Source organism: Crocodylus siamensis, chromosome 5, assembly GCF_052110815.1.
Source record: "Crocodylus siamensis isolate JL-2025a chromosome 5, ASM5211081v1, whole genome shotgun sequence".
Lineage (NCBI taxonomy): Eukaryota > Metazoa > Chordata > Crocodylia > Crocodylidae > Crocodylus > Crocodylus siamensis.
Window position 1 is genome coordinate 174335957 of NC_143399.1, and position 25001 is coordinate 174360957.

At 43.8% G+C, this 25001-nt stretch overlaps 1 protein-coding gene across 2 annotated transcripts in view; it reads right to left on the reverse strand.

Annotated features, from left to right (window-relative positions):
- ITGA8 (integrin subunit alpha 8) overlaps window positions 1-25001 on the reverse strand; it is a 169431-nt gene that overhangs the window by 18574 nt on the left and 125856 nt on the right. For both annotated transcript variants that reach the window (XM_090047204.1, XM_090047203.1), the window contains 2 exons: window positions 14848-14973; window positions 11341-11454 (listed from right to left, as the gene is read on the reverse strand). In XM_090047204.1, coding sequence (XP_089903330.1) covers window positions 11341-11454; window positions 14848-14973 — 240 coding nt within the window. The remainder of the gene's footprint in view (window positions 1-11340; window positions 11455-14847; window positions 14974-25001) is intronic.

Sequence of the window (25001 nt, forward strand, 5' to 3'; positions counted from 1 at the left end):
CTTTTAAAATTTTTTTTATAAAGTGCTGGGAGGCTGGGTTGGGTGGGGGAAGAGACCAGGCAGGGCAGCCATGGGGACTTCTCCCGTGGCTCCTCTGGCTGTGCCTGCCTCTGCCCCTCCCAGCACTGCTGTGCCCACATCCTGTGCCTCCCAGCCCCATCTCTGAGTAACGCATCTCCTGCCCTGGCTGGACAGCTTGTCCCAGCCCCAATCCCCCCCTCCCCCAATTCCAACAGATTTTCCAGCTGGGCTGCCTGTTTAGTCTGGCCAAATCTCTGAACTGGCCAAATCTTTTCTGAATCTTTTCCCAAATCAATTTGGATGCTTTGTATCAATGTGGAGCTTTTACTTGGTCTCCCAAGTCAATTTGGATTTGTAGATTTGGTCCCCAAATTGGGCCGAATCTCCTCCGAAGCAAATCAGTGATCGAAGCTTCACACAGCCCTATCTAACAGCCATCAGCAGGCAGAATGGCTCCAGGAAAACTTGCCACTGGAAGTTGCACTACCTGTGAAGCATGTACAGCATGCTCTCTCACAGCTCAGTGCTGCAGCTGCTGGTTAGTACTTGCTGGCTGGGAAGATTTGGACTACAAACAGACACTGTCAAATGAAGCAGACCAGCTGTGTCAGGATATGTCCTGGCACAGCTGATTTAATTCACTGAGTGAAATTCATGTTGCCTGTAATCCTGTCCCTTGCCTTTTGTCCTGTCCCCTTTTTCTACAGATATGCCCCAGTAATATTTGGAACATGTCTCTGGAATTGGGGAAAGCCAGAGAGATGCTTCTTAGCCTTGTGGGTCCAAATCCTGCATTGGGGTTGCTGGTACAAAAGACCAAGTCCTGAGAGCACCTGCCTGGGGCAGCTGGAGAGTGCAGGCAGCTCTGGGCTGCCTGTGTTCTCCTGCCATAAACCAAATAGTTGTCTGCCACAAACTAAATAGATGTCTGCTAGGGCTGTGTGAAGCTTTGGGTGCTGATTTGACTCTGAGGAAATTCGACCTGATTCAGTGGCCACATCTCTGAATCCAAATCAAATCAGGGGACCAATTTAAAGGTGTGAATCGATTCAAAGCTTTCTGAATCTTCAGAAAAGATTTGGAGAGCTTTGATGATTCGGGAAGTCCCTGGTGGCTGCAGCAGGGAGCTGCAGCTGACTCTGAGCTGCTAAGTACTAGGGACAGCGGAGCCGGGACTGAGGCAGGGGACCAGGGGGGACCCCTGCCAGCCCCCCTGACCCCCTTCCCCCAGCCCCTGCATGGCTGTCCTGCCCACCCCAGCTCCTGGCCCTTTAAAGAAAAGACCCAGTGCTGACCAGGTGCTGCTGGATGAGGAGGCGATCCCTGTTGCCCCCCCCATTGCATGGGGGGCTCTGCCATGAGCCCCTTGACCCCCCCTCACTCCCCTGGCCCCCTGACAGGTGCCCTGCATGGGACAGCTCTGGCCCTCTAAGAAAAAAAAAAAAAAGCAAGAAAAGCCCCAGGACTCACTGCTCCTGCAGTGCCCTTGGGCCTTCGGGGGCTCTTGCAGAGCCTGCCATTTGGTGCGGTGCAGCAGGGGGCAGTGGGAATCATGCCCCACCGGCAGGAGTGGTGAGTCTGGGGTTTTTGGGGGTTTTTCTTTTCTTAAAGGGCCAGAGCTGGCTTGGGCAGGGCACTTGTGGGGGGGCTGGGGGAGCAGGGGAGGGATCAGAGGGCTCGTGCAGACCCCCCCCATGCAGTGTGGGGCGGTGGGGGGCAGTGGGGATTGGCTCCTGCCTGGCAGCACCTGGTGAACCAGGGCTTTTTTTTTTTTTTTAACAAGTACCAGGAGCCAGGGCAGGCGGGGGCAGCCATTGCCAGGCTGGGAGAGTGGGTGGGTGATGGGCCTGGCCTGGCTGCAGCTGAATCTCTGAATCAGATTTGGCCGAATCGAATCGAGACAGTGATTCAAATCTCTGAATTGAATCACTGTCCCCCAAATCGGCTGAATTCGAGTCCAAACTGAATACTAGTTGTATACAGGCCTAATGTCTGCCACAATGAAGTGGCACAAATTATTTCTAGCTTTTGTCAGGACCACAGTTGTGGCATGACAAAGGGTATGGACATTTATTTTCTTTCACTTTTTGCCTCTGTAGGATTTGGTTATGGCAGCACAAAGACAGGCAAGGTGATGTCTGTTTCTGACCTTGGAGATCATGGTCATGACCGACCTTACTCAAGCACTCCCTTGCTGGTGTATTCATCGCTGCTGTACCCTCCTCTGTTGCATACAATTACATCTAGTAATTAGAATAGTGAAGTACATTTTTTGCTTTGTTTAACAATTGTGAAACACGTTCCAATAAACATTTAGTGTGCTGTTTTTTGACCTGCTCTTGAGGCACACAGTGGTAACCTGTAAAGTGCAGGAGGCCCTTCAAGGATTTGAAATGTGTACTCTGCAGGTAAGCCAGAGATTGTAGGTGGCTAATTAGGTCCCAAAGGTGGGCAAGAGCACAGATTTGAAGTCTTACAGGAGCATTCTAAAGGAATAATCCATTCCAGGGCACTTTAGTCTGACAGCAGAGAGCAGTGTGGAAGGACAAACAGTAAATCTGAACTGCAAGGGGCACTGCTGAAGGTAGAAAGAAACGAAAGCCTTTTATGTTAATTGTACAGCCCAGTTTAATCTTGTATATCAGTGTTTCTCTTTGGCCTAAATAAATGCTCCCCTTTTTGCTCCAGCATTGTTGGAGCTCCACTTCAAAATGCCACAGCTCACTGGCTACCTTGAATGAACGTTTGCTATTTGTGAGATTATTTTTCCCTTTCAGATAGAAAGGTTTCCCTATTCCCTATGTGGAAGGTATAAAATTCCCTTGTGCTGAAACAGAACTCTCCCCACTGTCATTTTTTCTGACCGTGCTATTGTTATATTATTCTTGCTTCATTAAAACTTATTCCATATCATTTCTACTGGAGTCTGGCACAGAGAGATGAATATAAGCAATGGACTGTTACCATTTAAATATGTGGTTTAGGAATTCATTAACTTGCTCTGCTTGACCCACTCCATCTAGGAAGTGAATAACAGCTAAGAAATAGAGTGACTGCAGTATTGCCAGTGGGTTCATACAATTTAAAAAACACATGATAAGGGTTATTGAGTTATTTTATGTAGTTGTGTCTTAGGATTTAGTACACATAACAACACTCCCATGCTGTATTCCTGGTGCCACTTTCACAGTATATAAAATAAAACAAAATGAAAGCCAACAACAAACTGGCAAGAGCCAGGCCCCAGAGGTAGTCATGATGCCCTCTGGTGACCACGCAGCTCCTGCCCCATCCCAGCTGTCTGGGAACTCTCCACTTCTTCTTTCCTGCCATGCTTTGATATACATATTTAACTTGGCAAAGGGAGGCTGACCAGCGGTCCCAAAGCAAGTCCTCACACCCTAATAGAGTGTGCCTGAACATGCTAATTGCCTTAAGGTCTCATTTTGTGGCCTCTAACCTCCCTGTGGCCATGCCCCTCTCTCACAGGTGTTGCCATTCAATCAAGCTCCTTTGTTGGGGCCTCAGCTTTCTCCAGCTCTGCCCCTTTTCTCTCATCTAGCCCAGGTCCACTGTGCTGCACCTCACTTCTGGGCTCCAGCCCTTATCTCACCTATGCTGGCACTGGGCTCCTGGCCCTATCTCTGCCCTGCTCAGGCACCGGACCTCTTGGCCTCTTCTCTGCCTGGCTCTGGGCACTGCTGGGACCTTCTTCACCCCTGATAGTCCCAACCCAAACCACCCATATAAAACTTAGATGAAAACATGAGCACACTGGCTATAACTGAAACCCTTGGCCTACTGGCTATGGAATCAAACTTCCCCCCTACCCTGGGCATATGCTTCTACAAGTCTTCCACACCTTGCTCGCACTTCATGGGCAGCTCAGAGCACTCTCCTACAGCCTTCCTGACCAGGAGCTCTTTCCGTTATAGCTTCCAGGGCCAGACTGCTAGCCCAGGCTCAGGCCCTGAGCTTATATGCTCCCTAAGCCCCACTTTCTTCTACTCAGGTGACTCCACCTCCACACACAGGTGTATGTATTCTGAGCTTAAAGACCTGCCTGCCTTCCCTTGCTTCTGCTTAGATACTATTTGCAGCCCTTTGCCCCTGAGCAGCCTGGCTGTTCGCCCCCCTGTGCCTCTTACTACTGGTATCTAGCTACAAGTCTGCTAGCAGTTAGCTTGCTCTTTAGCTGCTAGCCCTTCCTGAGCCAGCTCACTCTGTTATAGTTTCCTCTTAAGTACCAGCAAGCTTTCTGGCTCCCTGTTACACAACCCGACTACAAGCCTCCACCCCTAACACATCTGAAGAGCAGAGAGTTTCACTACCAAACCTCCATTCCCAGTGGACAGTCAAACTTGAGTCCAATGTTTTCAGCCATAACATTTATTATTTTGCTTATTTTGTTTTCAAAATAACAAATAATTCTTATGGGTAAAGAAAGGAAAGCAAATTCACTTTACAAGTCACTTTTGTGTTATTATGGTATTGCTCCTGGGGCAACCCAACAAATTTATGGGTTTTAGTAATTAATTAATTAAAAAATCAGCTATTTAAATGCCACAATGTTTTTTATAGAATCAGTAGTATTCATGTTTTTTTTGCGTGAAAAGTTGTGTAGTCCAGTCTACTCTTCCAATTCATTCTTAAGAAACCTAGCTGGGCTGTGGGGTTATGTTTGGGAAACACCAGACAGCCCATGACAATACACAGGCAGGTCCATAGTCAGGCATCTAAGGCTAAATGCAGACTTTTGGGTGGGTTAGGCAGAAGTTACGTTGCGTGAAAAATAGCTACCCAATCTAAGGTGACTTGGGCTGGGGGGAAAGGGTGGCAAGCAGTATTCACAGGAATGACTGGCAGATGGGGGGAGGGGGGGCAGTTGGGATCCACAGCGGGGTCAAGGGTCAGGCAGGATCCATGGAGGGATTCGGGGGACAGGTGGCATCCACGGTAGTGATCAGCAGGGATCCTGGCTTTCATTGTTTAAAAATTGCAAATTCTCTGATTTAAAAAATATATTCAAATTATCTGATTAAAAACCACAAATCTGCGTTTTTCTGCAATTAAAATGAAATGCCACTATATATAGGTATTAGTTGAACACAATGTTTTATTGATATATTCACAATTTTAAAGCAATTTGGAAGCCTACCAGTGCCTCAATCACTATAACAAAATAAATTTTAAATACCTATACATTTTGGCATCTGATTTGGGGGTTTTTATCATGGAAAAATCAGAGCTCCCCCTGTGCCCTTCATTCACCAGGACACAGGTCCAGCTGCTGCTGTCACCTCCCAAGTGCTTTGTGGCACTGAGCAGTCCTGATATGCCATTGCCCCTCACTCCCAAGCCACAGCCCTCTGCCCCGCACAGCCACGCTGGAGGGGGCCCCCAGCTGCCAGGGCTATGTGACCAAGGACCCAGGTCCGTAGCCCGCTGCCCCCCTCAGCAGCACCCATGCCCCAGCTGCTGCTCGTGGGAGGTGGTGGCTGCTTTGGCCCAAGTGGAGTGCAGAGCCTGGCTCCCCCTCAGCCCGCAAGCAGCACCAGCTGGAGTGGAGCCTGTGGGTTGGGGGGGTTAGGGAGGGGGAGGCAGATGTGGGCTGCATGTTGCAGGCTCAGGGCTCCTTGCCCTTCTACCCTCCTTCCTGGGGGTCTCCGCAGCCCAGCAGGTGGGATCTGGAGCAGCAGGGCAGAGCGAGGCCAGGAGCCTCAATGCCCCCTCCCCTCCACACCCCCAATGTCCCACCCCACTCCCTGCAGCTCAGCTGGGCCTCAAGCCCCAGCTGAGTAATACAGCAAGACTGACATCTTTTGTAGCTACTGAAATCCATTGCTGCCAAATCCAAGTATGGGAAGGCTAGGGAGGGGACAACAAACACACAATAAAACATTAACCCAGCACTTCTATGGGGTCCTGTACCCCATCAGGTGTTTGACTTTCCTCACCAGCCACTTCCAAACTTATGTATTTGTGGGTAAATTTAACCATTCTTGGGCATTTTCCAAATAGAGTTAAACAACAGGCGAAGATGAGCTACAGTCTACTCCCCACAGTGCTGGTGAACAACAAGAGAAAGAACTTGGAGTCTAGACAGATGTCACAAATCAGGCACATGGTACCAATTCACCCCTTAGGAATGCATTTTTAAAGCAGATGTTTTCACTGCCCAACTCCCAGGTACTATATTAACATTTACCAATCAAAGTTCAAAGAACATTGGGAAAGATCCCTATAGATTTCCTTCTGAATGTTTGGAAATGCCTTGATTAGACAAAGTGTATATTCCTTGTGGAACACAATGTAATATAACCATGCAAAGTTATTCTGTCTTAGCGTGAATCAGACATCCAATGACTTGCCAGTTCAGCAAGCTGAAATGCAAAAGTTAACTTATGCGGGGGTTCATATTTATATCCATGCTTTGAAGTAAAGCCAAAAAAATGGCTTTGCTGCTTTTTGGCTTTTGTTCAACATCTTTCACTATCTGTTCACTAGTTAGGAGACTGGAGGTTGCTTTGTTTACTGAAATATGTCTAAGCATGGCACTTCATAGAAGTGCAATTTGTGATAGAAATTTAGTTTAAGGTGACAGATAACAACTGTCATGAGGCAAAAGGGTCAGTTATTATCAGTTATACCAAATAGAAGAAGAGAAACCATATCACTGAAGTTCAATATACAATCTGACCCATACATTCTTTTAAAAGGAAATGTGCATTCTTTAGCCCTAGCATTAATCATTTTGTATCAAATTTTCATCAGGGTTGCAGTGAGAAGAGAAAAATAATAGAGCACACTCAGCTGTCACAGTGAATAAATAGAAGCTTTATGCATTAGTGACAACAAGCGATTATTTCTGCTGATCTATGTACCTTCATTTTCATTACAGCACTGTGCAGGATTCTCATGTGTTAACACCATTGGTTCTATTGACTGTGCTACTTGTACACAATATTAAATATAATGAGTTACATGTACAAAAAAATGAGATAATGTTAACACATACAAGTCCTTCATTTACACCACACTACACATGTGGTGTAAATGAAGGCAGTCAGGATGAAGAATGGTGCTTGCTTACCAATACAGAATTCTAACTGCAGACTTCAGCCTTTGTGCTGCTCCCTCCCCTTCCCCCAAGAAATAGCCCAGATACCGGACTGGTTTCCTCTGCTACAATTTAATCCTAAACATTCACTGGAGGCTAGTCCTTAGATTTTGACCTAGCTCATTTGTTCCAGGCTATAATTTGGGATGTATTTTTTCCTTACTTCTAGGAGAAACTTGGGAATTAGAAGTTTTACAAGCTTTTTGGGAGCACATGATGTCCTTTTTAGGAAATTAACAATGGTCTGTAGGCTTTTAGGGCTATGCCTGTATAGCTGTTAATTTTAAAAGGGGCTCTGGAAAAGGGAACTGTTTTGAGGTGGGTGGGAAGAAGGCAGCCAGACTCCTTTACACTATTTCCTTTCTACTTCCCTTATAGATAAGGGTGGCTGTAAAGAGAGGGTTATCTTCTTACAGCTTCTGGGACATGAAGTTCAGAACTGGATGTAACAACTTTCTCATGACTTTGTTTGTTTCTATTAGAAAAGTCTCCTGATGTCTTAAGAGGACCTTTGAGCATTTAAGTTTATATATTTAGTTACCTTTTGGAAGATGGGATGGAGGTGAAAGTAGTTCATAAATCATCACAGATCATACAAAGGTAGTGAAGGAATGAAGGAGTTAGTTTGCCGGCCTGGCAGAGCCATTCACAGCAGCAGTCCCTGCATTTGGGGAAACCTTGGGAAGGTTTGCTCTGTTCCCCTTCCAAAGGGCAACCCAGGTCTGTGAGATACTTGAACCTGACATGAGCATCCGAGCTTAAAACTGCATTTGTTGAATATGCTTATGACAATTAATTCACAGTTTCACTTTATGTTCAAAATATGTTCTGTGCTTGCCAACATGGCAGCAATCTTATTTTCACCAATTGCTTAAGCCCTTTTATTTTTGGCCACATTCGGGTAAGTACAACAAGGTCTATGGCTCCACTTCTTCCCCAGTAGCTGTCAGTAGATCTTAAGCAATGCACAGGAGTACAAAGGAGGAAGAAATTACCTGCTCTCTCGTAATGCCTGGCAGATGCATTTTGGCCTACAGGGCAAAGATCACCTGGACTAGACTCTACTTAGAATTTGTGTCTTGGGAGGGCAACATGGTTTTATATTGTACCTTATAGTGAGGGTAACGCACTTTCCTTTCCATTAATACTGGAAGGTATTCTATCTAAAAGATAGCTGTTCCTTTCCAGAGGTAACGTGCATCAGGAAATTATGTACTTTCTTTTCAAGTTTCATAGATTCTAAGGCCAGTAGGAACCATTAGATCACCTCACATAAACATCTGTATAAAACAAGCCACAGAATTTCATTTTGAGCCCAGTAATGTTTTGTCTGACTGAAGCTTATCTTTCAGGGAAGCATTCATCTTTGGCTCAAAGCATGAAGGTGCTATCACTTTTCTTGGTAGTTTGTTCCAATGGTTATTCACTTGTTTTGGTAACATATTATACCTTATTTCTATTTGAATTAATTTAGCTTTAACTTCCAACAACTGGCCCTTACTACCCTCAGGGCTAGATTCACAAAGGTATTTAAATGCTTAACTTCTACTGAAAAGGGCGTTAACTACCTAGTATTTTCAAACAGGGGTCAAAGTAATTTGTTTTGGTTTGTTTACAAGACCAAGATTTCACCCTTAAGGAAATGGATAAATTTCATTCACAGAGTTAAAAATCCCAAACCTTGGTTGGTCAGATACTTTTAGTTTGCTCATGGATAAAGGAGAGGAAAATTCTACTGAAGTTTGGCACGGAGTGCTCAGATGTCACAGCAATGGATTCAAAATAAAAACAGTATCTAGGACCTACCTACCTGTCTTTCAACCTAAAAGTTACATATGGGTAAACTAGGTTAGCCATGATGAGGCTAAACTGCAACCACTGCCCAGAATCAAATAAAATCCTTTTTGGGTAGCATTTCCATTATATCTATCTTGTTATAGCTCTGCAATTCCAGGAACTGGACAGAAATAGAAGTGTTAGTATGTAAGAAAAACTGCCTTTGTGGTATTTCCTGTGTAACATGAGCTAGAAACACCATAAATCTTAGGATTTCTGGTGACTTTTGATAACTACATCTCCAGTGCAGATTTCCAGATTCAGGGAGTTAAGATAAGAGAAGCATCCAGATTTGGGGGTTTATATCTGAACCAAAGCTTTCACATTTTCTTTTTGTTCACTAGTAAATTCATCAAACGGATATACATTTATAGTCTTTGGTTCTTCCATAATAACAAAGTTGTCCATTTCTGCAAAATATGAAGTTATTTCCAGGTACTTTACCTGAATTAAGGGAACTAGGAAGTGGAGGTAAGAAACTGATTAGGATCCCAAATCACTGAGAGAAGCAGAGTATACTCACAGGTCACAGACTTCACTTAAAACCAGGGTATAAAATGAGATCATTTGGGTGCTTGTACATGTGATGGGGTTTTAGTCCTCAGGGTTTTATTTTATGCCTCCTAAATTGAAATGGGGGGGTGTTAATTGAAACCTACAATTTCAATTTTTCTGTCACATTATGGTGAAGGGCCCGTTCCTTTTTTTTTTTTTTGTCAGAGCTGGAGCCTGCCCACAGCCAGGGGGTGAACTGCTGGCAGGCTGCCCCTAAGCTGCGGAGGGCCCTAGTCCTTCCTTCTGATACCTGGGGCCACCTGGATGGGCTGCTAGTGGGCCAGGTGCTGCCCTAGCTTGGAGGCAGCACCCGGCCCGATCCAACCGTTCCCCAAGCCCACCCAGGGAGCAGTGGCCAGCAGGCTTCCAGCGGGTGGGCTTGGGGAGGAGTTGGATCGGGCTGAGCACTGCCTCTGAGCTGGGGCAGCACCTGGCCTGCTAGCAGCCTGCCTGGGGGGCCCCAGGGGGTGCCACCCCCACATAGGGAAGGACTGGGGCCACCTGCAGCTCAGGAGCCATGTGGTCTGCCAGCAGCTCCCCCAACCAGCTGTGGGAGAGGCAGGCAGGCTGCGCTGGAAAAAAAAAGGATCAGGCCTCTCACTGCTTCTGCCTTCAGCAGGCACTTGCTTTAGCTCCAAGAAAAATCACTGTAAGTATTGCTGTAAGGGCAAGTGTCTAAATTTTTAGGTTTCTCTTTCAATCTCAGATTTTAAATATAGGGTTTTTTCAGTTTTGAGGTTCTTGTTGTCCAAAGATAAAGTTAATTTTTTTTTAATGTTTATGTGTAATTCTAAAACATAGCAGGAGAGGAAAACATCTGAAGAACATGCTGAAAAATGCCTGCAACTTTACACGTAAACTAACTGGCAGTTAAGTGATGGGAAAAATGTATTGTTTGTACTGCTGTTGAGAAAATGCTGCTCTTCCTTCCTGGCCAATGCACAAGATCAGTTTGCATGGACTGTTCTGACACTTAGCCTTCCCACCACATCTGCATCCCATGCACAAGCAAGGATTTTGCTTGGGAGACAGCTCCCTCTGAACATCAACCATGATAAAAAGAATTGGGAGAGGCAGGGAGGGGACACGACTTCCCTTAACCTTTGACTCCTTGCTTGTGACAGTTGCAGAGAAGGAAACATTTCACCATCCCAGTGGTTGATGCAGTGTGTGTATACTTCCTTTGACTAGGGAGTGGGGGGGAGCTAAAGGAGGGGAATTACAAATTGAGATGTAAGCTCTCTTACAGCTCTGCACTGATCTCTATAGTCAAAGTTATGGCTAAATGTAACAATTCAGGCCTATATAAATGTGTATCGGATTGGTCTCATGTCTTTGCCATAAGTGTATAAACAGGAGGAAAAATCAAATCATTATAAATTGTGTACAAAAGGTAGGACATCGGCTATATGGTTGTGAGTTACAAATGTAGCCAGAAAAATGGAGAAACATACCCTCACAGAGCATATTAATGAGATCTTCAAACTAGTTTTAAAATAAAACCACAAGTAGCACAAGTTGATAGACAGAATATTCATTTAGGAAGACCAAGTCAGGTTATGAAAATTATACTAGGAAAAGGCAAAGTAAGGTGGGATTAAAGACCCTCTTAGAACATTCAGTGAAGACTGAGAAAGTGAAACTGAAATGGACGCTCAAGCGGAGGTAAAAATGAGCAGGATGCGTATAACTTCAGTCTGAAGTAAAAAGATTATATACAAAAATAAATTATGTCATTTGGTACAGGTGAAATCATAATACATATATTTAACTGGATAGACAAGGAAAGAGTTTAACATTTATACTACCTGTAGGAAAGTTTGGGCCCACAACCGAGACCTGATTTTTAGTGCTGCACTTGTTCCTCTGTCTAATTGTCCCACTATACAGGTGATTATTAAACACTTCACATTTGTACAGTTCTGTACACAAAACAAAACAAGACAAAAATAAGATTTTGTAAAAGGGCTAGTATTAGAATTCATGCATTAAACATTCCAAATTAGTAAAATGATCAACTGTTGCATAAAGTTTTAAATATCACACACTTTAAATAAAGACCGATAACTGAATCTAAAACAAATATATGAGATACCTGAAGTGTCTTTGTAAGAACTGAAAAACCATACAAGGGAAACTTGTAAGCTGCCTGTGATAGTTATCTACATATATTAACGAGGGCAAAGACATTCAGCCATCTGGTCTGAAGAAATCTTAAAAGCCCAGATGCTTATTATTGTTTACAGGGTTGTTCACATATCCATCTGCCATCCAGCCAATGTTTCCCTTCTCTGAGGCCAAGCTCCATTTTTGCAGATTCCTCTCTACCAATCCTAATTTTCCTATCAACATATAGCAGCCAGAACATACCAGTAGTTGCCTGCACTGAATCTTATTCTTTATGCAGTGCTTCTGCTAAGCATTGATCCTGACTGGAGAATAGGCCCATAGGAAGAGAGGAGATCACAAAGATAGGAAACTAAAGACTGGTGGTCTTTTGGAGGTGGGGCACAGAATGTAACTGAGTTATTTAACTGCATGGATATAAACCCAAAAAGCATGGTCTTAATTAAAAGAAAAGGCTGAGATTTCAACTGGTCTGTTTTCTCCACAACCTGTTACTCAAAGTGATAATGCAAAGCTGTTCTGATTATTTTAAGCAAAGATATGACCATTGTAGACAGCACTTCTTTGGTATGATACTTAGTATGATTTCTGTAAGAACATCCTCTTTCAATAATCATGCTGAAGGAAATTATTGATGAATAAAAGTGGGTGGCTACCTTTATTAACTGGATGATAATATATTATATTACATCAGAATATATTCCACAGAGTCTTGTATAGTTATTGTGCTGCAATAATATCTGCCACAAATCTCTAACTTATTAAATAAAAAATAGAGGGTGTAGGTTTCCTCACTACTTTCCATGTCCTCAAAGGTCTTAATGCTATAAACTTTGTTTAAAGTGAATATTTCAGACAAACTGTTTATTTAACTTTTTGTACTACAAAATTCTCCAACCAGATTAGAATTCTTGTAGGAAGCAGAAGGGCTGTTTTCTTTTCTAACTCATAATCATACCGGAGAAAACAAATATTAACAAAATAAATTATTAGGATGCAACCATTCTGTTTTTGGCTGACATATGAAGGCATGAGTAGACACTTCAGTTTTTCTTAATAATTCATATAGTCCTTCAGTTTTCACTACACTGAAACCCTTGACCTAAAAAGGAATAAATCAGATGTATAACAAACAACACAAACGGGACAGAAAAACAACCTGTCAGAAAATGGATTTTAAGTTTTTAGACAAAAATTAAAATCTCTTTTCTAATCAAGGTTTTGGGTTTCTTTAACTAAAAAATGGAAATGTTAAGTTTTGTTCAACAAATTTTCACTTTTGCGATGAAAAACTTAAATTCTATGTGGAATGGACAATATTTGTATCATATGCGACTGGTGCCTCTTGAGTGCCTGATGCCAGTCAGCCACCCAGGGGGCGCGATCGTGCTGACCGGGGGGCGGGGGGGGGGCGTTACCCGACAGCTGGTCTCACTAACAGGGTGGGAAGGTCGCTGGCAGCCGATCTCAGTCACCAAAAAGCAGCTGTGCCCCTAACGGCTACTTCCAGAAACAGCATGGACGCTTTTGCTGGCAGCCCCGCTCCGCAGCTGGTGCTCGCACCAACTTTCCCGCCTGCCCCCTGCCCATCGCCTAAACAAGGAGCATGGCCTGAAAGGGGGTGCACCCGCACTCTCAGGGGATGCATGTGCACCCCGTGCATGCGCTACGTGTCGCCACTGATTTGTATCATGTCAAAGCCCAGTTTGTTGTCAAAAGCTATAATGATGGAAAGATTTTTTGACCAATAGTAAACATAGAGGTGACATGGAATTATGAAAAATGAGCAGTATCAATGAGCAAAACAATATACTGGCTGACTTTTCTACACCCATTTTACCTAAATATTGTACCATCCCCCTTCATACCTCATGTGTGCTTGTTGCAAGGTTTTTAAAACCACCTTTTGATGGAGGTTGTTTAGGCCACTGTCAGATAGACTAGGTTGTCTGATCCAGTATGGCAATGTTATGTTCATACGTACTCAGCCAAATACTCTCTGGCTGGATCCAGCTGCTCAAAACCCTCTGGTTCTTATTAAGTAACAACATGTAGATACTGTACATACCTATGAATTTGGTTACTCATTCAGTTATTGCAGTTATTTCTACACTGGCAACGTAAGAGACTAATTAGTGAGAAAGATAGCTGGTGCTTAAGGTATTACTGAAAATCAGAGCAACAGTTTTATGGTGCTAAACCGTATGTCTTCCAAAACCTAGGGTCTTTCCCCTGTCTTGCTGGAATAAAATTCTTTCTAATGTATGAGGTCAAGGAAAGAATTAGGTAGGACTCAAGAACCACAACTGTTTGAAAAGTGTTAATCTGTGAGGCTATTTTTAATAAAATTATGTTATTTATTACTTTCAAATACTGGATTTTTTTTCCAGTTTGAAAACAGTAACACATTATTTTCAGAAATACTGTAAATATATGTATTCTACTACAGTACAAAACATTGATTTGAGTTAGTTCTTTCCTGATAAGTTCTGGCAATACTAAACCTTAACTCAAGCACATGCTGACACTGAATAACTTAAGATGCTGGACAGCATGAAAGAAACTTTGTCTTAGGTCCATAAAAATAAATGGAAATGATGGACATTACAAGAATCCCAGCTGTTGACCTCAGGGTCACTGATTTAGAAATACAACCTCCAGGCAAGAGGAACTGGTAATTATGATGCTTGAAGACTCTGAGATGAGGGAAATGTAGGAAAAAACAGACCAAAGACATATTATAGTTTAAATGTTCATGTTCCAGAAGACATTGAGACTGGAAATGCTCAGAAATTTTCTACTAGACTAGCTGAGACATCTTTGCTGTTGCCAATGTTTTAGACCCCTGCAATTTGTTATCCAATAGCCCATGAAGGCTCAAAAAACCTGATTAATTATACCAGCAACATTTTTCCTTGCTTGTTATACTTCAAGGAAAAATATACTTAGCATTCCTAGAAACCTGGACATGTATCAAGTATTTAATGAAATGAGCAAACATACTTGGCAGTACTTGCGGGTACAGCGGTTATTTTTAGCACATACTATTTAAGGGTGAGCTACTTTAGAGTTAAAGTCTCCTGTCACTTGAAACAATACAAGGTTAAAAGCCTGTGAAAATCACATGACCAAGCCAATGGTCACACTTGTGTATAGAGTCCCAGCATTAGACATTTCAATTATCTCACCAGTATTTTTGAAGAGCTCTTCCTTTGAGGTTCCGCTACTTTAATATCTCTCCTCCTGATATAATGAGGAATAGTGGAGTTGCGCAGAAAAGCAGCGAGTTCAGGGGTGTCTTCTTGAATAGCAAACTGCAAAGAGAAAGACGGTGAATTGTAACAATGCACCATACAATGACTCTAACAGATATGTTTTCTTCTCAAGGGTTCTGAACTTTAGAATGACTTTGTTTTTCCTATTTAACAGCACAGCCATGAAAACAGATACTGTTCTCTTCAGCCAGCAGAATGATTAGTAACAGCACAGCAGGACGCTGTCCAGTGATAGAAATTGCACTACATAACATTTTTTTTCACTTTTCATTCTTTACTGGAGTGAATGTCATTACTGAACTATTTTCCCCCTTTTGTTAGACTCCTGGGGCCAGATTCTGATCTGTGTTATAATGCAAATTAAAAGTAATTCCATTGAAATCTGGTCATCAGATGAGATCAGAATCTTGCCCTTGGGTTTAATGATTTTACCAGTACCAAATCTGCATTCTGTTATCATCACTTCTGTTGATTTCTAAAGAATTAATTTCTGCAACAAAAATCCTTCAACACACTCAAATTCTAACTTCAAAAAACTGTATAGGAATATTTGTAAATAAAGAATTAGAGAGAGAAAAATCTCAGAACCAAAGCCTGTTTTTATTGCTGGTGGGCTTGTCTTTAGATTATACAGAAGACATTCATAGCTTCTTCCTTTTCCTTTCCTTAGGGAATTGAAGTGTATAGGATCCTAATTTCTAAGGAAGGAAAGATGAATTATTCTCTAAATTAGCACATTCTTTTCACATCAACCTACAATGAAATATATGAGGAACTTGTGATATGATCTCAACAGGAATTCACCTGAATAAGCCCAATACAATTTATCAAAGTTCTCAGATTAGAAAACAAACCACACAACTTTATCCTATTAGTTCCTTTAAACTAAAGGCATAGCACTAGAATTTATATTTAAACAAATTCCCTAATATAAATGTTTGTGACTGTCAGAAAAATTTTGTGTCTGTCTTGGGTGTGCTCCCAGATCTGGGCAGGGCAGGGCAGGGCAGGGTGGGCTGGGCTCTTCCCAGCTGGGCAGATCCGGGGGCACACCCCCCATGCCCTCTTGGATGACCGTGCACAACAGCAGGAGCTGCCCCACCTTCCTTCCCACACCCTGCTGACAAGCTGTACCTCTGTCCCATGCCCGCCCCAGCTCCAGCCCACAGCTGTAGCCTACCTCACACCATGCAGATTTGGGGGACACATGCCCCTCTCCGCACCCCCCGGACGAGTAGCTTGCAGCTCTGTTCCATGATCCTCCCCACCCCGGCTGGTTAGCACCTGCCCCAACCCCAGTCCCTCCCTCAGCGCAGGGGCCTTGATCTGTCCCCCCATACCACTTCCCTCCCCTTCCACCACACCAGACTTACCAGCTGGACACAGCTCTTCAAGCTGAAGAGCTGCATATCCGAATTCGGATTGGTATCAGCTGATATGCCTCCTTAAAAATTGGCTACCATTATCAACCCCAAAAATCTCTATTGGTGTACCCCTACCACATATCTGGTATTAAATGCATCTATTCTGTCCCTTAGAATGCTTGAGTGACCATCTTAATAGCTGGTATTCTAATTTTAAAAAAGATGAGATTATGGGATAGATCATGAAAAATTCACAAGTGCCCTTTGTTCACATGCAACAATCTTCATATATTTTCAAACACCAAATAGATTGATAAACAACAGGATGAAGCTTTGAACCCTTCACAGAGACCAAGAGAAAATGTTTCTGAAAGACAAAATAACATTCACTATGTTATAACACCAATGTAAAATGAGAAGTTATGAAGCATACATCATATTTACTCAAATACAAGATGACCCCCCACAATAATTAGATTCTATACCTGGAAAATTTATAAATTTGTTACTATTTTCCAGGTACAGAATCTAATTATTGGAGGTTTGCCTTGAATTTGTCCCCTTCCCACTGCTACAGCAGGGAAAATAAATTGGGGGATCAGGTGGCCCCCTTCCTTTGGCCTCACAAAATTCTTACTAGTTTCCTGTGCCCTAACAGGGGCACACATATAGATGCTGATATGTTTACTGCAGAGCTAATTAGTCAGCTCCACAGAAAACATCGTGTATACATTTCATAGATTTCACAGAAAATTAGGGCTGGAAGGGACCTTGGAAGATCATTGAGTCCAGCCCCCTCCCAAGAGGCAGGAAGTCAGCAGGGATCATAGGATCCCAGCAAGATAAACATCCAATTTTCTCTTGAAGGTGTTCAAAGTAGGTGCTTGAACCACCTCTGTTGTCAGGCTATTCCAGACTTTGAGGACACAGACAGTAAAGAAATTCTTCCTTATGTCCAGCCTGAAATGGTCTTGCAGTAGTTTATAGCCATTCAACCTTGTTATCTCTTGGGGCACTCTGGTGAACAAACGTTCCCCCAGATCTTGGTGGACACCCCTGATAAACTTATAGGTGGCCATCAGATCACCCCTGAGCCTGTGCTTTTCCAGGCTGAAGAGTCCCATAGCTCTCAGCCTGTCATCGTAAGATCTGTTTTGCTGACCTCTGATCATGTGTGTGGCTCTTTTCTGCACTCTCTCAAGCTTCTCCACATCCTTTTTGAATTGTGGAGCCCAAAACTGGATGCAGTACTCCAGCTGCGGCCTCACCGAGGCCGAGTACAACGGGAGAATGATGTTCTGGGATTTGCTTGAGAAGCATCTATGGATGCAAGCCAGCGTTTTACTCGCTTTACTAGCTGCAGCATCACATTGAAGGCTCATGTTCATCCTGTGGTCAATGATAACCCCTAAGTCCCTTTCATTCGTAGTGCTAGCAAGCATAGCACTGCCGAGCCTATATGGATGCTGCAGGTTTTTCCTTCTAAGGTGGAGAACCTTGCATTTTTCAGTGTTAAACACCATCAGGTTCTTGTCCACCCATTTCCCGAGCCTGTCAAGGTCAGCCGGGATCACCCTCCTGTCCTCAGGTGTGGGTGCTTTACCCCAAAGTTTGGTATCATCAGTGAACTTGGCCAGTCTGCTTCTGACTCCAATGTCCACATCATTAATGAAGATGCTGAACAATGCCGGTTCAAAGACAGAGCCTTGAGAGACCCAGCTGGTCACATGGCACCATGATGAGTGACTTCCTTCAACCACCACCCTCTGGGTCCGACTGTGGAGCCAATTCCTCGGTCAGCAGATCGTAGTGGACCTGAGGTTGCTGTTGGGCAGTTTTGCCAAAAAGTGATCATGAGATACTAGATCGAAGGCTTTCTTAAAGTCAAGATATACAACATCAATCTCCTCTCCCTTGTCCAGGTGATAGGTCACCTGGTCATAAAAGGAAATGAGATTAGTCAAGCAAGATCTACCCGCAACAAACCTGTGCTGACTATCCCTCAGGATGTTGCCATCGGCCAGTCCGTTAAGAATGGCCTCTCTGATAATCCTTTCCAAGACCTTCCCCAGGATAGAGGTCAGGATGATGGGCCTGCAGTTTGCCAGATCCACTTTCCTCATTTTCTTGAAGATAGGCACCACATTGGCTTTCTTCCAGTCTCCGGGCACTTCACCAGAGCACCAGGAGTTCTTAAAGATCCATGCCAGGGGCTGAGCTATGATGCTAGCCAGCTCCTTCAGTACCCTGAGGTACAGATTGTCAGGGCCGGCTGACTGGAAGGTTTCCAGCCTCTCAAGGTGTGCCTTCACGAGGTCAGCACTGATGGAGGGAAAGGAGTCTTCCTCACTCGGGCCTCCGTGTCCTGTGATGGGCAGAGATGTCCCGTGGGACTGGTGAATGACCAATGCAAAGTACCCATTTAGTAGGTTGGCTTTTTCCTGGATGTTGGTCATCAGTTGTCCTATTTGGTTTAGCAGGGGTCCAATGTTGCCCTTGCTTTTCCTCCAGCTCCCCACATATCTAAAAAATAACTTTTTATTATCCTTGATCCTAGTAGCCAGTTGGAGTTCTGTCGCAGCCTTGGCTTTCCTGGTTCGCTCCCTGCAGGTCCAGACCAGTGCGGAATATTCCTCCTTGGAGGTGGAGCCCATCCTCCATTCTTTGTACCCTTTCTTTTTAGATGCAGGAGGTCCGCTAGTTCCTTGCTGAGGCAAGGGGGGTGCTGTGCCCTTTTGCTGCCTTTCCTCTGAGATGGAATAGCCTTAGCTTGTGCATCTACAATCGCTTCCTTGAGGAGCAACCACTCTTCCTGAACTCCCCTCCCCTTGAGGTCATGGTCCTTTAGGGCCTAAGCAACAAGATTTCCTAAACTTATCAAAGTCAGCTTTCCTGAAGTTAAGGACTTCTGTATTGCTGACTGACTTGCCAGCTTTACGGCGGATGGTGAAGGTGATCAGCTCATGTTTGCTGTCACCCAGCTTCCCTTCGATCATTAGGTCACTGATTAGGTCATCCAGTTGCCAGTACCAGGTCGAGCAGCGCTTTACCTCTCATTGGCCCGTAGACTTCATATGTCAGATAGAGGTCATCCATGCATGAGAGGAAGCTTTGTGACCACTCAGATTTAGCTGAGTACTCTTCCCATGAGATGTCTGGGTAGTTAAAGTCTCCCATGACAACCATCGACCTGGAGTATGTGGCCTCAGACAATTCCCTAGCAAACTCCTGGTCAAGCTCTTTACTTTGGGTGGGAGGTCTGTAGTACACTCCATGTTCCCCATGGATTTTAACCCAGGGGGTCTCCAGTCATCTACCCTGGTCTCCAATATCAGCTTGCAGGGACACGTAGCTGTCCTTAACATAGAGAGCTACACCCCCGCCCCTTTTGTCCCCTCTATCTCTCCTGTACAGGGTATATACCCATGGTCCAGTCATGGGTGGAGTCCCACCAGGTCTCTGTTATCCCTATGACATCATATTTCTTTGTGTTAAGTAGGAGGACAAGTTCCTCTTGTTTATTCCCCAAGCTCCTGGCATTTGTGTACAGGTAGGCAAGTGTCCCCTTGGGGGCCCTTGCCTTGCCTACAGATAGTTCCAGGACTGGGGCAGGGGTGGGGTCCCTTAAGTGCCTTGGCCTGATGGCTTTGCAGGGGTTGCTCAGCGGGCCAGCAGTAGTGGTAGTCCCCCTGTCCTGTGGCAGGCTTAGTTTAAAGCCTGATGGAGCAGATCAGCCAGTCTGGCTGAGAAAAGCCTCCTCCCCAGCAGAGAGAGGTGGAGGCCATCCCTTCTCAGCAGCTCACTGCCTTTCTCACCAAAGAGCAGACTGTGGTCATGGAAGCCAAAGCCTTCCCGATAACACCAGCATCGCAGTCTTTGGTTAACTACATGGATCCTCCTCTCCCTCCTCGGCCCATAGCTCAAGACTGGGAGGATTGAAGAAAACACCACCTGAGCCCCCAGACCCTTCAGCCCTGCTCCCAAATCCCTGTAGCACTTCATGACCCAGCTGGGAGTGCTCTGAGCTGTGTCATTGGTGCCCACATGGATAAGGAGCATAGGGTAGTGGTCAGTGGGCTGCAGGAGTTTAGGGATCTTCTCCGCAACATCTAGGATTCAGGCTCCCAGGAAGCAACACACTTCCCGGGTTAAGCGGTCAGGGTGACAGATTGTCCCCTCAGTCCCCCTCAGGATGGAGTCTCCCACAACAAACACTTCATGTTTCGTCTTGGGGAGAGTGGTGGTGGTAGCTACAGTAGAGCATGTGTTGCCTGCAGGAGCTGGCAACTTAGTAGGCTCAGCTGGGCTGCAAGAGGTTCATACCTGTTTCAGAGCTCCAGCAGGGCAGGGACCTTGGTGTGGTGGGCCTTGGGGCCCTTGGCCACCTTGGTCCAACCCCTGGGCTGGACAAAATGGGAGGTCCCTGAGTCCTCCCTTGTCCTGGAAGGAAACCACTACCCTCTACCTCCTGGGGGAGAAGGGCCTGGCAGTAGGAGTCGATCTCTTGTTCACAGTCCCTGATGGTGCACAGTCTCTGGACTGTGGCCTGGAGCTCCTCCAGCTGGCGTACCAGAGACCCCAATAGGGAGCAGACCTCACAAGTGGAGGTAGATGCACCTATTAACTTTGAAATAAACATGCCTGTAATAATTTCAATATAGGCAAATTACTATGGTACCCATAGACTTTAGTTCATCCAGAATTGATGCAATTTACCTGTTTTGAAAATGCTGCTAGCTTTGGCAAGGTGCTTCATAAACTTTAATGCAGCAGGTGGAGCAGCATTTTGTGCCTACTTACAAATACTATAAATTATATTAGTCCAAAACTAAAAGGATCATGATTTACCATACAGTTCATTGGGCTGGGCCCCAGCAGAGTCAACAGTGTTTCAAGCTATAGTGATCCCACAGCTCAGCACTGCTCAGTATAGGTGTGTGCTCCACACATCACCCCACAAAGGACCCATGTGCTAATTAGCCCCTCCTCATAAGTAGAACTAGATGTTCTTGTCATGAGTCCTGTGATCCTCCAAAAATGTATATGCCGATGAGGCACAAGGCAACCTGCTTCCGCTCCACCTCATAATAGATGGGGCCATTCTGATGATATGAGACAGGCTTAGTGACACAGGGATTCTGGATGAACTGTTGGAGGCCCTGGTTGGTGATGTTTTCCAGACATTTAAGACTGGTGAAAAAACAGGAATCATTGGAAATGGGAAAGGCACAGCTCAGCTGTGGGAGTGAAGAGGAAAGTGAAATTATGCAATGTAGTGGCTCACCATGACTTGAAACAGTCAGTGCTGAGAAGGACTGTGTGCAGTAGGCTGCAATAACCTATACTTGTGGTAGGTTCCCATCAGAATCTCAGCTTTTTAGCTAAGATCAAGTGATTATCAGAGAGCCTGATCAATACCTTAAGGGCAAAGAAAGAGATCTACGGAGCACCAGGATGGCAGGAAAAAACCCAAAGCCCAAACCAGTGACAGTGGTGGCTGACAACCAGGAAGTGGAAAGAGAAATGAAGAGTGGAAACAAAGGTTTGGAGATGGAGGAAGAGTGGATAAAGGTGGAAAAGTGGAGAGAAAAGAAAACAGAGAAGGTGAAAGCAGTTAAAATATCAAAGACAGCAACAGAAAGTCTAAAGTTGGGGCTGCATGAACTGAAATACTATATCACTGAGCACATGCTGCTTTTGGCAGCAGTTTAGTGATAGACAGTGTGTTTAATTTCCTTAGATGCAAATGTCAGATAAGGAGCTTTTTCCTCAATGCTGATTAAGGAAAAAAAAACCCTCATCTTATATTCGAGTAAATGTGGTACTTATGCATAGGTTAAAAAATTTAACATTAAAGTCTGCTTAGCTTCCAGGTCTTCATAGGTCATATTGCTAATCATCTTTTTACATGAACCACAACCATACTTTTTTCAGGCACTGCCAGTAATACTATGGTAAATCCTGCTTCCCAGTCTCCCTTCTGTACCCATAATTTGTGTATCTTCCACTGGAAATTAAGGGTATAGGCTCTGTCTGAACAGACAGAAATCCATCAGGACAGGAGAAGTAGAGACATTTTCTTGGAGACTGAATCTCCGCACTGGCTCACAAGGTTAGGTTAGAGATACAGTTTTTCCTTCCTGCGCCAGTGAGACTGGATGTGATCCAATGTTTCTACAACACTTCATACACTTACTCCTCATCTATGCCTCATCTCAGTTTCTACATTTACCTATCCCAGACTTTCTGCTTCCCTCAACACAGTCACCCTTGCTGGTGTGTAAATGCTTCCTCCTCTGAAGCGCTGTCATCTGAAACAGAATTTCTGAACTCCAAAGCTCCCCTGCCCCCAGTCTCCTCCTCCCCTATTTAAAACCTCATCTGAAAAGTAGACTGACTCTTTCTTTCCAGGCAATACTTTATGTTCTAATTTATTTTGAAATACTTCTATTCAAAAGTACTGTATATTTCTTTCCCAGTTGCATGCTTGCCCCTTTGGTGCATTTGCATGTACAGGCCCCTCAGAATAATTTTTAATCATCTGCCTTTCAGAATTGTTTTCCATGCAGAATATTCACCATAAAAAGAAAACCTGAAATGAAATACTAACAGCTGAACTTCTGTGCTTGGTGGAAAAAATAAAGGTTTCTGAGAAGAGATCCACAGAACGGAAGAAATTAAATGTCATATTATGAATTAAGAATAAGATTGCTGCTTCAAAGTCACACTTGAAAAGGGATTTGGATGGTAAGAGGAAATGGAGATTAAATGCTTACAATGGATTACTTTTCAGAGAGGAAGGAGGGAAAAGAAAAAAAGGGATCTCATAGAGTCGAGGTAATTTAAAGTACTTTCTTTTTACAAAAAACCCCCCACCAGAAGCAGTAAAGAAAAATTGCTGAAACCATGTGGTTTTCCAACCAATGAGAAAAAATAAAGAAAAAATTAAGAAAACCTTTGTAAAGACAAAACAGATTCAGTGAAGCAGAAGGATACAGCGCTAAGAATAAATATTTGAAACTGAAAAGTCCAAGTCATATTAGGCTAGGTATTTCAAAGTAGCCTAACAGGGTTACATGCCCAAATTCACTGAAGTCAATGAAACTTTGGCATGCAAGTCAGGCACATAATAACCTTAGATTCATTTGCTGCAATCAAAACCATGCAAGAATGATGTTTACTTTAACACTATTCATCATTAAATTCAAGACTCAGATATGACAACATATTCCTGGCTAGTCTCATTGATGCAACAGATATAAATATCACAGTACAAGAGGGCACGGGGAAAAGGAAATGGAAAAAAAATAAGAGTAAAAAATACACACACACGCACACACACATATCCTCTGCAAATGTCACTAAGAGCTGTAACACTATTCTTTCTGAGTATACTACTCCCAGCTTAATTTGCAAGTGAAAATTACAATTAAGAATTCCTGTTGAACCCAGTGGCTAGGAGGGGAGAGGGATATTTCATTTCTCTTTGTATATCACATGCCAGTAGGTCTTGGGTTGGTTAGCTTAAAAAAGCAAAAAGAAGCACTTCTGCCCGATCAGCCCTTCACTCCTAATCACCTTGAAGAGTTACTTAAGAGAAGCTCTACTGCTTTTGGGGCATGCAGCATTACTGTGATGGTCTGACTGAAGCTGAAGCATAAATAGGTTTTATCCACAGTGGGCATGTCAGCCATTGCAGGCCAGATATCAGTTTAACTGCAGTAGGTTAAGGCACTAGTTCATACTAGTTCATGGTTGCTAAAAAACAGGATTTGCTCATGGTTTGAACCAAGATTAACTGCCCATGGGTAAACTGTTAGACCAGTGGTTCTCAAACTTTTTTTTCACGGACCACTTGAAAATTGCTGAGGGTCTCAGCAGACCACATAATGAACTTTTTGATATATAAATCAAAGCATACAACTCATATTTTAATATCAGTAGTCTTAGCTTACAAGTACAGATATTCTCGATTGTGCTGCAACCTTTCTGTGGACTACCTGAATGGAGATCATGTGGTGGTCCACAGACCACAGTTTGAGAACCTCTGCTCCAGACTGTGAGAGCATTTCCTCATCAACATGCATCTCATAATGGCTTTCCTACCTACATGAACATTTTTATAGTTAAAAAAATTGTGGCAAAATTTACTAGGCTTTATGAAAAGCAGGAATTTCTGCAGTCAGTTCTGTTTCCTCTCTACTTCCTTTTCCTTCCCCTCACTCCCTTTCTGTAAGAGGAAACAAAAACAATACAAACCTGAATCCCAAACAATGCAATGTCAAAATTTAGTGAAAACATGCAGCCTGTTTTTGTCAATTCTTTAATCAGTAAAAATCTGGGTTTATAACACTTTCATCTCTCTAAACTGGAAGCTTGATATAGCTACACTGTTGCATCTACACATTCATTAATGCGACACAATTACCACACATTAACTTCAGTATCTGCAATGACACGTACTAACTTAATGCACCGTTAATTGGCAGTACCGTGCATTAACACAGATACTTTTTTTGGTGATGTTACTGTGCGTTAAACTAAATCTATTGTGCATCAGTGCATTAACTTGGGCTTTGTCTGCCATGCTAATACACAGTGGAATTAGTCTTCCATGCATTAAGCATCTTGGGTAGATGCGCCCTTTGATTACTAGCCTCCAGTGTAGGCTAGGCCTATATATATCCATTCATTACATTATAG